Source organism: Durio zibethinus, chromosome 22, assembly GCF_047325235.1.
Source record: "Durio zibethinus cultivar Kanyao isolate XHJ-2024 chromosome 22, ASM4732523v1, whole genome shotgun sequence".
Lineage (NCBI taxonomy): Eukaryota > Viridiplantae > Streptophyta > Magnoliopsida > Malvales > Malvaceae > Durio > Durio zibethinus.
In genome coordinates, this window is record NC_143183.1 from 14,953,908 (window position 1) to 14,965,835 (window position 11,928).

The window sequence follows — 11,928 nt, forward strand, 5'->3', positions numbered from 1 at the left end:
AAAGCTAAAAAAAAAAAAAGAAAAATTAGTATAAAATGGGTGCCATCTTTAAAATTTTAAGTAAAAAATTTGTTAAATATAAAGAAATCTTGGAAAAAAAAAATAAAAAGTAACGAAAAAAAAAAAAGTAAAATAGAAGGAAATTGGGGGTGCAACGTAACACGCAGAATCAACTCTTTATGAGAGCAAAATTTATTTAATAGAGAAAAAAAGCTTGGTAAAGTGGGTCCAACTTTAAAAATTTTTAAAAATTTATAAAATATTTATAAAATTTAAAAAAATTGTACAAAAATTCTGGTAAAAAATTTAAAAAATCTTAAAAAGTAAAGAAAAGACAAAAAAAATTTAAGAGGAAGCACCATGTGGCATATTCCATATACATGATTTACTTGAAGAATAGAGCATAAAATTAAATGATTGGATTAATAAATATAAATAATATAAAAATATATAAGATGATGTAAAACTAATTTGGTTTTATATATGTTTAAATACATCCCTTTTTGTTACGTGTTTTCATATTTTTTATTTAAATATTTGAAATATATCTTTGAAAAAAAAAAGAAATATAAAATATTCTCATCTGAATAAGTTTTCATATTTTACTAATCACCTAAATTTAATTAATAGCAAAGAAATCGATGTAGTAAACCAAACCAGTAAATTTTAGTTTGGATTGGATCATATAAAAGGTTGGTTTAAATTTGAAAATTTTAAATTAATAATACTTAACATTATCCAAAAAATCGAATCAAATTTAATTTATTACTACCCTTATATAAAAGTATATGTTTACTATTAGTTTATTTTATATATTTTATATATTTTATAAATAAAATTATTATTTGATACCTTAATTTAAAGAATTAATATTTTAAGCTTAGTAGAGATGTTACATGGACACCCAAGCTCTTTTTTTATTTTTTTATTTTCTTTTTCATATTTACCCTTTTCATTTTTTTTTTGTTTTTTAATTAAATAAAATCCGTAAAATAATAAAAAAAAGAGACAAATTGAAATATCATACACACTCATTTGACTATTTTGACATTTTGCCTTTTCTGTTTTAATTAAGTAAATTTTACAATTAAATAAAAAAAAGATAAAAAAATTTTTGACCGAGAACAGGCAAGAACCATTCTAGTCTTTATTATTCTTACATTTATTTAACATCAAATGTTCAACTTAATCAAAAGAGTATTACTAGATTTCATTACTTCAGAAATTACACATCACTAACCTGCAACTTCAAAAATCATTTATCAATATCAATCGAGAACAATATGAAATTGTTGTATCGTCTATGTTTCTTTTTTTATTTTTTTGAATTTGTCAATATCACATTCAACAGGGATTTGCAATGATCCCCACCCGTGATATTTACAGAGCTCTCTCCCTCTCCCTCTCCCTCTCCCTCTTTCCCTTATCTCTATGTTCTAAACTGTATTGAGTAATCTATAGCCAACATTTCCATTATGAAAAGGAGATTTCCAAAGAAATTTGTGGGAGAGAATTTGACACATTTTTGGACACTGACGCAAACAGCCAGAATTCAATTAGATTTCATCTCGATATCTAAATTCTCCTTAGAAACAGTGTCAGAATCATCCTGGGGAAGGAGACCAAGTAGTGGCAAAGGCAACAATGAACTGAGATTGCAGAGGATTATCAAGGTGGCCAAGTTATCAAATTTATCCATGGTTATGCCGAATACCCAGGTCAGACCAGCACCTATCAGACCCCCGACAACACTGCCTCCATTTGATATGGACATCAGAGTTGCAAATAGTGTTGCTTCCATTCCTTCTGGACATAGTTTTGCTGCAAGTACAAGAACCGGCATGAAAGAAGCCTGCAACATTTTAGTGCAGAAAAAATCATTTTGGTGTTTGTGACTTCTGAAAAAGGCTTCAAATTATCGAAGCCACATTTAAAACTGAACCTAATGAAATTCCTTTTATGTTACAGCATCAATTTTATTTAAAATGAAAACCTTAAAAGGAACCTTCTACCAGGCAGTAACTTCAAAAAGCCCTATCAATTTCACTTTATATTCTCGAATCCTGCCTGTCCAAGTACAGATAATGGTTGCCATTGGCAGAAATCATTTGTTTCTATTACAGGCTAAAGCAAATACGTAGGAACAATTAAACTTTAGTTACCTGACCAAGAACAGTTAGAATCAAAGAATCCCCAATTGCAAACCACTCATCACTTATCCCAAACTGCCGGTTCAATCCAGTGACAAGAAAGACCTAAACAAAGACAAAAATATAATATAAATAAAATGCCTATAAGCACAATATGCAACCGATCTTAAGCAAAAGTAAATCCAAACACAAACCTGAGTCATTCCAAGAGCTGTACCAGTAATTGTTGTGGCAAGAAATATCTTCCGCAATGGAACATTTTTTAAAAATCCATTATACAGTCCAACGCCAACCAGTGATGCGACCGAAGTAACAAGCTTGACACGTCCTAGAAATTCTGGGGTGAAACCAAGTTTATTTGTGCTGAAATGAAAGGAACCTTTTGTTGCAGATATGAAAATTAAGATAAAAATCAGTTGATAACAAAGAAATTTAAACAAAGTAATACAACTTACGTGAAGTAAAACATGGCAGAATCTGACTGTGGTGTTGCCTGCCACAAGAAAATAAAAACTGTGGGAAGAAATACATTGGACTGTCTAACAGCATTCCACAACTGAATAATACTCTCTCTTGAGCTTTCAAGAAAGCTAGGATTGCCCAAAAGAATACTCTGCACCCTTGCTGGGCCAAGCACAGGCTGTTCTTTCACAAGAACAGCAACAACAGATGTTATCAGTGGTAGCAATGAAGTGACACCAAAAACAAACCTGACACGTTAAATTGGTAACAAAATGATTAGCCAGAATTGTCTTTTGTCCTTGCAAATTATGTCCATATACAAATCACCTTAATTACCTCACACCATAAGCATCCACCAGAGAGCCACTAAAATAGGAGCTCACAATTCCACCAAAAGCTGAAGATCCCCAGCATAGAGACTGAAGAGATCCTGACATGCTTTGTGACTCACCACGAGCCCTCTCCACAACCATGGAATCTACAACCTACATCATGCATTAATTTCCAACATAATTTCAGAAAAATGACTAGAATATCAATTGGATAATACCTGAACAAATAAATTTTTATGACTAACAATTAGAATGCTTCTGAGAGTAGTGTAGGTATGTACATGCTCATGCAATCATGTGTGAATTGCCAAGAGAGAGAGAAAATGCACTAAAAATAATGTCTGATATAATAAGAGACATCCTAACAATCAAATTCACAACTAATTCAAAAGCTGCTAAAATTTTCTTTTGTTTGGTTTGAAAAATGTGTTAAATCAAGATTTTTAAGAATTTTTGTGCTTTACATGTGAACCAAGCATGCATAGAGAAAGTCTCAGGCGCTCAGCTCCTTTAAGACTTGTAAACGGATTAACTTACTATTTTATTCTCAAGCACACCTTAGCTTGACATTGATTCATGATTAGGTTAATAAATATCAGCAGAAGATCATGCAATATTTCTCTTATAAAAATGTTGGCTGTATAGAAAGCTTTGACTTCAAATGTAACCAACTTAGAGTACATAACAACATTATCATGGGAAAAACATGCATCACAGGAAATGTGCAGCTATAAGAAATCATAGAACCCTAAAAAGCCCTTGATAGAAATAATCATCTGTAAGTGAATAAGTTAAAAAATTCTGAATAGCAGAAACTTACAACATCTGAGAAGGCAACAGAAAGAGAGCCAAGAAGTATGCAGAATGCAGCACCATACTTGCTGTCAACAAAGGTGGCCATCAAACTCCATGAGAGAGCACCAAGAAGCCCTGATAGAACTAAGTATGATCTTCTTCGATAACCAAAGAGTGGGATTGAATCACTGCAAAAACAAGTGTTGTTCAAATCAAATCCAAAGACAACATAAATACTTCAAAATGCTCAGCTATAATCAGAAAAAAGAGGAAGCAGTTAACAGAGTTGCACCTAATAAACCCATAAAGTGGTTTAACAAGCCACGGCAGTGCAGAAAAACCAGATATCACAGCTGTCTAGTCAACCATGTATAACTTGTCAGTCCTTTAAGAAGATTATAAGATAAATATCCAATAAAATGAAACACAAACTCATTAAAATACCCTTCTTAAGCTAATCTAAATAATCAAATGAAGCATGTACTTAACATGGTCATAGAGCTAAATAATCCAATGCTTGAATCCTCAACATTTCTGCTTTTATAACTAAATTCCAAAAAATTAGAATCACAACTGCAAATCTTTCAGGAAACAATATGTACAAATTTACTTGATAAAACAATTGCATTAGAATTAGTGTTGCATGTTAAGTCATTTGTTCATTTTTAATTAATTCTGATTTTACATTCTACCATTTGCTTTTACTTTTAACGATTTTGAGCAAGCGAAATGCAGATAACAAACTGCAAGTAACAAAAGCAACAACCAAAACATTTTACATCTTTAAGTTTTGCTATGAAGCAAAAGTAAACGGAACAAAAATAAAACCATACTTGATTAAAATGAACAAATGACTAAGACGTAAAACTGATTTTACCACCAGTCATTTCATATAAATAATAAAATCATGCTCTCATTAGCCAAGTTCAGCTTAACTTAACCTAAAACAAGTGCCAAATTATCCAATTATCAATAAAAAAAGCTTGAAAATTAAGGAAAAAAAAACATACTTCCGCAGGATCAAGATGCAAATCGTCTTTCAAGTAAAAGCTAACAGCAAGCCTCGAAAGGCCTAAAACGCCTTGAACGAAATACACCATAGCAACTGCCACATTGTCCGGCGACAAATCGACGCCGAAACATTTCAATCTGCCGGTGCCGCTGATGTACTTGTTCTTCTTCCTCGAACTCGTCGAAGTACTCGTCTCTTGTTCCATTTCCGTCGCTAAAGTGTCTCCATTTCTAGCACCTTGAAGGAAAAAATAAAATTAAAATTAAGTTCAAGTTGTTCTTTATTTTCTTTTTTCAAGAAATGGAAAAAATAAAACTTACTATTTCTGGAATCTAAAAACGGCTCGTTTTCCATGGAGGAAAGCGAGAGGGTAACGGACATGTCGTCTCTTTTCCGGCGAAATTTACGGCGAAGTCTGTGGCGGTGAGAGAAGGCAACGGGAGCGATCGTTTTACGGTGGCGGATTTGATGGTGAGAGGGGAGAGGAGAAAAGGAGATGGAGGACAAAATTGGATTCTGAGAGGGTAAGATTAAGATTGAGGAGAGAGAATTTGGAGCCATTAAATCCGGCTTTCCTTATTTTAATTAAAGCATCAAAGTTCAGAGGAATTGTTGTGCATGAAATTACAAAAGTATCCTTGGAAGGATTTCAAATTTTCCATTTTCAGAACTTCATTTAATGAGTAAACCATTATTAGCAACAGGGAGAAAGATGAGTTATGAAGAAGATATGGTCGACATGCAGCCAGACATCGGCTTCGTGCCTATGGTTCAGCCCAAATTATTTGGGCCAACTTGTTTTGTTGTCTCACTATCTTTAGATCCACGATTGAGGCGTAATTTTATTTATACAAATTAAAGTTGTCAGATTAAAATTTTGATAATGAAATTAAAATTTTATTTGATACCATGGATAGAAAAATTAAAAGAGAAAAAATTTGAAAATATAAAATATATGTTTTTTCTTTCTTGTTTGGATGGAAAGATAAAAAAAATTAAAATATATATATAATTTTTTCATTCATTGTTTGCTAAAGTCAAAAAATAAAAAAAATAAAAATTATGCGATTTTATTATTATAATCTTTTTAAAATTAAATAAAAAGAAAAAAAAATAAAAGTGATGGATAATTTTATAATGCAACACTCATTAACACCTCTCCCATTTTTTTTGTTTTGCTTTCCAATTTAAAATTATTTGTATTTGTGAATAAATTTAAAAAATAATAATAATTTCTACTTTCTTTCCTCTCACCTTTCTTTCCTATTCAACGCACTCAAAATTCATTTTCTTGTTACTTTTCCACCTGTCACTTTTTTATTCGACATGTTCACCCTAAGAGTACAATAACTTAATTCATGTAGCAAGTGAATAAATCCATAATTTTATTATTTAAATAAAATATTAAAAGATACATATATCTTTTATTAAATCAAATGCATTAAGTGCTAGTAATAATTTTTAAATCAATGTGAAGTACGCAAGTACTAATGAAACTAAATATCCTTCTCAAAAAGTAAAAATATAAAAATAAAAATAAAAAGAGGGAGAATAAAAAAATCGTGCGGTGAAGCATCAGTACCAGTACCATGTGCATAGTAAAGAGCCGGGAAGGGAAAACAAAAAGGGAAGATGATTCTACAGTGAAAATGGTCCCAAATTCTGTTATGTTTCATGCTTGGTCTCTCCCTTCCCTGTGCTGACTGCTAACTGTTCCTAACCTTTTGATTCGCACATGGCTACTAGCCAATAGATCCGCCATAGTGAAAGGATTGTGGTGGGCACGGCGGTACAACTTCTTGGTCAGGGCAGGACCCCATTGTCTGCCCTTGTCCTTCTGATTTTGATGACTTCGGGTCATCATAATTGTACCCAAAGATCATTTCTCTCCCTTTTGATACACTTTCTCGATTCTAGTTTTAGTAGTAAGTTTTACTTCTGTGAGTTATAGATGATGCAATATCACACAGGAATCAACTGCAAATTTAGAAGCAATCACCAACTTTTCTGTTGTATTGGATTCAAATTGTATCCTGAATCACAACAGAAGTACTAATTTACATGGAGTTCGCAGTAGTCACTCCATTCTTCAGGTTTCTTTCAGTTTGAGTAATAAATTTTCAGTTTATCAATTCTTGACCACATGAAAAACATAAAATAATATAGATTAAAAAGTAAGAATGAGAAAAAAAAATTGAAAAAACCAAAAATTAATTTAAAATCGTGATTTTTTGTTCAATTCAAATTTTTTTATTTGATTCAAATTAAATTTAAATATTAAATATATATTATATTTGGCTCTGTTCGATTTAATTTTTTTTTATTCAGATTTCGTTTGGATATTAATACATATATATATATTAAATTTCGATCAGGAAGTGAAAAATTAAAACAAATCAAACTAAATCAAATTATATATTTTTATTAATTTTTATATATTTTTTAAATTTTATAAAATAAAAATAATTATTTTATAACTAAATTTATTTAAAAATATTAAAATTTAAAAATCAATTAATCTAATCAAACCAAATCAATAGAATTTTGTTCGAATTGAATCATATAAAAATTTGGTTTGAATTTAGATTAAATTTTAAAAATTCATAATTTTATGTATTATTTAAAAAAATTAAATAAAATCTGATCCATTATCTCCCATGCTAAAAGGCATACAAGTTGGAAAACATAATAAGTTTCTTAATGTAATTACTATGCAAAGTTTAAAGAAAATGACATATACCCTATTTACCTTTGTGTTACTGCTCACACAAGGGAGAGAATTATGCATAATTGATGAGAAGTTTCAACTAGCAAAAATCATATGGCAATCTTCTTTTCCCTAGGCCAGCCCAGCTGAAAGTGGGGTGGAGAGGGGGCTATAATTTACACCTTATTTGTTTGTTTTGAAATTATCAAGGGAGAACCATTCCTAGATTTGTCAATTGGTTTATATAAATATATATATTACGTTAAATACGCATAAATAACAAATATATTATAATTCATATCAATGTACAAATTATAAAATATATTTTTTAATTTTACTAAATCTGATTTTTATTAAAATTTTATATTCTTTTTGTTTGTCATCCTGTTCTTAACTATTACCCAGAGTTATTCACTGATCTGTTCCTTAAAAATGGTTAGCCTGACGTCAGGGTTGTATAAAAATAACACAGAAAAAAAAAGAATAATGAATATGAGCAGGAGAAAAAGAAAGAAAAGAAAAGAATCTACTTCGATTGAAGTAATTGGCTCTTAGTGCCTAATCAAAAGATGATTATATAAGCAAAGATAATATATCGTATATGCTTTAAGTCACAAATCAGAATGATGATCATAGCCATTTGCCACCAACTTTGACAACCAAACACTGTGGACAAAAAACCCAACAGCAATCACCCCATTATCACTAGCAAGAAAATGAATTCTACAAATATCACAGCCTGTTACTCCTTCGACCTGTTGATGGTCTGCAAACAAAGTTGTTGAGCTGCTTTACTTTATCTTTGGCTGGCTCTTTAAAGGAAAGAAAAAAGACCAAAATGAAAACATGAACAACTGTCATGAACAAGTCCCGAAGATATCATCAGGTTCCAGTTTACCTATTCCTTCCTCGAGCATCATCTCTTGGTATCGGCATTCTCTGCTACAAAATGCTTTCTCCCCTCTGAAAGACAGTATGGAAATGAGATTCTAGATTTTGATAGTCATAAAGCTTGAAATTATTCCACTATACATGAAACCAAGCACAAATTACTAGTCCAGAGACAGATGAACTTGAATGAATCAAGTTTAATTGAAGAAAAATACAATTCAAATCAAGCTCAATTTATTGACGGATCAAAGTTTCATCAAATACTGCATCAAAGAGTATATTCTTTTTACAATAGAAAACTGAAAAAACAGATATATATATATATATATATATATATATTATATGGGCCTGCAAGAGAGGATAAAGTAATACCAAAAAAAGCAAAATCATGTCAGAAGAGAGCAAAAAACAATTCCATAAAAGGAAAACTTGAGGCTAACCTGTACATGTAGATGTCTTTTCCCTGACCAAGATTCTTCTTGCAAGTGCAACAGAAGCTGAGAAAACTCTCTGATTGGTAACTTGATCTATCACTCAAAAATCCATTCCCCCTTTTGGAAGAAGAGAAGCCAACAACCCCACAACAGCTCTCAACAATGCAATTATCAAAAATATGGGTGGTTCTCGGATTAGGCCCATGAGATATTACACATGTATAATCTTCTGAGAGTTCCATCTCAGTCGCTGAGAGGCTCCCAGGGATGACCCTAGGAGAATTCAAGGTCTCAATGTTTTTCCTCACAGGAGAAGGAGACAAGCCAGAAGAAAATGAACTCAACTGAGAACTCCTTGTCTTGAGACCAAACTCAGGAGGTGTTCTAGGAGATTCTGCTGCAGCAAAAATAGGAGGCAGAGATGGAATTTGGATCCTAAGTTGTGAACCAAACAGGACAGGTTTTGACAAGTTGGAATCTAAATCATCATCTCTGAGAGCATCAAAAATGCCAAGACTAATCCCTTTAGAGTCAAGTTTGTGTCTAGTTTCTGGTTCTGGGGTTTTGGGGGTCCTTGATTCTGACCACCAGGGGTTTTTGAAAGCTGATAAGGGCTTGCTATCAAGTATAGAAGTTGGACTCATAACAGCCTCAGTATTATCAGAAAAGGCTTTTAAAGTAAAACCAGTAAACAACCTAGGAAATGAAATGGGCTTCTTCTGCTCCTTGTTGTCTGAGGGAGATTGAAGAGTAGTGTCACAGTCTGCCATTATTAAAATCTAAACCTTTACTTGCAGATTCTTGCTCTTGATCTCTTTTAGTCCATCAGTCTCAAAATAGGTATTATTGTTTAACTGTAAACAATGGAAATTAAAAATAAACAAAATAAAATAAAATCATTACATGGAGAAGACCAATTTAACAGAGAAGAGATAGAGACTCACCTGCAAAGATTGGATTTTTACCCAGAAACTGCTGTTGATTGAAAGAATTAACCTTTGAAGGCAACTTTGAGTTTTAAAGATAGAAAAAAAGGATTTTCTTTTTCTCCTTTTTTGAGGTTACTATTAGAGAATGAGGAAAACAAGGGCAAATCATCAACAAAGTCAAAACCACTACCTTTACAAAATCCAGAAACCAGAAAACAAAACCAAAGGCCCCATGAAACCCCTCTCTCTCTCTCTCTCTCTGCTAGAACTCTGTGGCCTCCATGTCTGATCAGTGAACTACAAAACCATAAAAAGGAAAAAAAAAAAAAGTAAAAACAAAGAGGAAGAATAAATGCTTCACTTTTATCTCCCTTGATTCTCGGCTACTGCTACCTCAAATTCTTAGCAAGAATCTCTGGTGAAGACTTCAGAACAGACATGCATAGAGACCCTCCCGGGTCATCATCAAAGAGACCAGACGTGTAATGAATCAGAAGATAGAAGGTTTTGTATTTTTGTTTTCTGTATTAAAGCTTTCTTTTTTGGCTTTGCTTTCGCTTCTTCCTTTTCTTTTTTTTTCACCTCCTTTTATCTCATTTCAATGTAGTTTGGTTTTTTCTATAACAAAAGATTCAATAGATATAGACAAAAAACCTTCACATAAAAGAAAAAACAAATACAAATTTAGTACCTAACAAGGCCGAAAAAGAAAACGAAAGGACTAGTGAATTCTGAAGAGTGGGGTGATCAGTTTTTTTTCTTTCTATCCTTCTTTTTCTTCAATGGGTTTACCATTTTTCTAAGCTTTTTTATTTTGAAACCCTACTATTTCAGTTTCTCCATCAACCGTGCTGAAAAATAAGCATGGAATTGCAGAGGAAAGACAGGAAAAAAAAAAAAAAGAATGCGAGAAGCACAGTGACTGTGAGAGAAAAAAAATATATAAAAGAGAAACCTTCTTTTGTTAATTGGAGGAGTTGTCCCGTGAATATAAAGACGCGTGTGCATGAGAATCAGTAGCTTTTTTTATTTTGCTTTGGCTAAAACCACACCTCCTCCAGTAACTCCTATGTCCTAATATGCAAGTTTCTTACCAAAAAAAATATATATATATTATATATATGCAAGATTTTCTGTACTTAATTTTCTTCCTCCTCCCGTTGCTTATGATTTTTTTTTTCAGTCGAATTTCGATTGCTCCTCTCTTTCTTGGCGTCGATGATTGCCTCGTTAAATAAAAAGCACAAAGGCTTTTAAAGCAGACGGGACTACTCAATCTACATTAGCTTAACCAAAGCCAAAGCCCATCTGTGGCTTGGCTTGGCTTAGCTAATTTTCATGGCTTTAGAGTTTGAATTTTTTTAGTTTAAAACTATATTAAATTGATAAAATTATTTTTAAATTATCACAATATTTACTAAAATTATTTATATCACAAAAATACTCTTATTAAATAATATAATAAGGTATTTGGATTCATTCAAATTTCATAAAAGATTTGGATTAAAACTTTTAAAAAGAAAAAGATTACTGATAAATAAATTTATATACTTATAAATAATAAGAGTTAACGTAAGATTAAATTAAAAAAATATATATAAAAATTTATAAGATTTTATTTGGTAAAAACCCATAAAATTAAAAGAAAAATGATTTTTATGAGTATGTATATTTGAGTGAATTAAAAAAAATGAAAGGATTGAAGAGATTAACATGGTTTTTATGAGTGTATGTTTGAGTAGATTACAAAAGAATGAGAGAGTTCATACTAATATGTTTGAGTGGATTAAAGAAAAATTAAAGAGTCTATAAAAATATGATAAATTATATAAATATGTGTTTGTTTTAATTAAAAGTATTTCATAAAATTAAAAAAGAATAAGAGATTCATTGATATTAATTATAAGTAAATGTTGATTGTTTTAATATGTTTATAGTTTTTTATAATTAATAAAATTTTTTTATTTGTATATGTAAGTAAATTGAATTAAATTATATTAAATTATTATCTATTGTTCATTAATTGTATAATTTGATTATGTTTTTGATAGTTTGATTATTTAATTGAATTTAGAATTTTTTTAATCTATTAGATCGGAGTATGTAGTAAATTAATTAAAAGAGTTAGTGCGATGATTAAACTTTCCAAGGAATCGAATTTCAATTTTTGTGCTTAAAATATAATATATAGTATATATTATATTATATATATATAT

At 30.9% G+C, this 11,928-nt stretch overlaps 2 protein-coding genes across 5 annotated transcripts; both read right to left on the reverse strand.

The window, feature by feature from the left end:
* Nucleotides 1–1,236: 1,236 nt before the first annotated feature.
* On the reverse strand, nt 1,237–5,453 carry LOC111307964 (folate-biopterin transporter 1, chloroplastic-like). 2 transcript variants are annotated; one of them, XM_022906348.2, is made up of 9 exons: nt 5,072–5,453; nt 4,750–4,988; nt 4,032–4,096; nt 3,765–3,927; nt 2,949–3,097; nt 2,606–2,860; nt 2,345–2,513; nt 2,163–2,255; nt 1,237–1,852 (listed from the first exon to the last, which is right to left on the reverse strand). In XM_022906348.2, the coding sequence occupies exons 1-9, from the start codon at nt 5,310–5,312 to the stop codon at nt 1,553–1,555; spliced, it is 1,674 nt and encodes a 557-aa protein (XP_022762083.2). In that variant the 5' UTR covers nt 5,313–5,453; the 3' UTR covers nt 1,237–1,552. The 2 variants fall into 2 exon arrangements, with proteins under 2 accessions (XP_022762083.2, XP_089607921.1); XM_089751795.1 differs by having other exon boundaries at nt 1,632–1,821; nt 5,072–5,439.
* Nucleotides 5,454–7,993: 2,540 nt separating this feature from the next.
* On the reverse strand, nt 7,994–10,629 carry LOC111307965 (FCS-Like Zinc finger 8-like). 3 transcript variants are annotated; one of them, XM_022906349.2, is made up of 4 exons: nt 9,728–10,629; nt 8,790–9,637; nt 8,357–8,421; nt 7,994–8,224 (listed from the first exon to the last, which is right to left on the reverse strand). In XM_022906349.2, exons 2-4 carry the CDS (start codon nt 9,551–9,553, stop codon nt 8,070–8,072), a joined length of 984 nt encoding a protein of 327 aa, XP_022762084.1. In that variant the 5' UTR covers nt 9,554–9,637; nt 9,728–10,629; the 3' UTR covers nt 7,994–8,069. The 3 variants fall into 3 exon arrangements, with proteins under 3 accessions (XP_022762084.1, XP_022762085.1, XP_022762086.1); XM_022906350.2 differs by having other exon boundaries at nt 7,994–8,270; XM_022906351.2 differs by having other exon boundaries at nt 8,070–8,421.
* Between the last annotated feature and the right edge of the window lie 1,299 nt (nt 10,630–11,928).

Bases quoted from the DNA above. Each gene is read 5' to 3' on its own strand.
- LOC111307965 (XM_022906349.2), bottom strand. From the start codon at position 9,553: ATGGCAGACTGTGACACTACTCTTCAATCTCCCTCAGACAACAAGGAG. The intron at 8,422-8,789 runs GTTAGCCTCAAG...ACTGTCTTTCAG, and splicing joins AAAGACATCTACATGTACAG to AGGGGAGAAAGCATTTTGTA. The intron at 8,225-8,356 runs GTAAACTGGAAC...CTTTGTTTGCAG, and splicing joins GATGCTCGAGGAAGGAATAG to ACCATCAACAGGTCGAAGGA.
- LOC111307964 (XM_022906348.2), bottom strand. From the start codon at position 5,312: ATGGCTCCAAATTCTCTCTCCTCAATCTTAATCTTACCCTCTCAGAAT. The intron at 4,989-5,071 runs GTAAGTTTTATT...TTTTCCTTCAAG, and splicing joins GTTTTTAGATTCCAGAAATA to GTGCTAGAAATGGAGACACT. The intron at 1,853-2,162 runs GTAACTAAAGTT...AAAATGTTGCAG, and splicing joins TTCTAACTGTTCTTGGTCAG to GCTTCTTTCATGCCGGTTCT.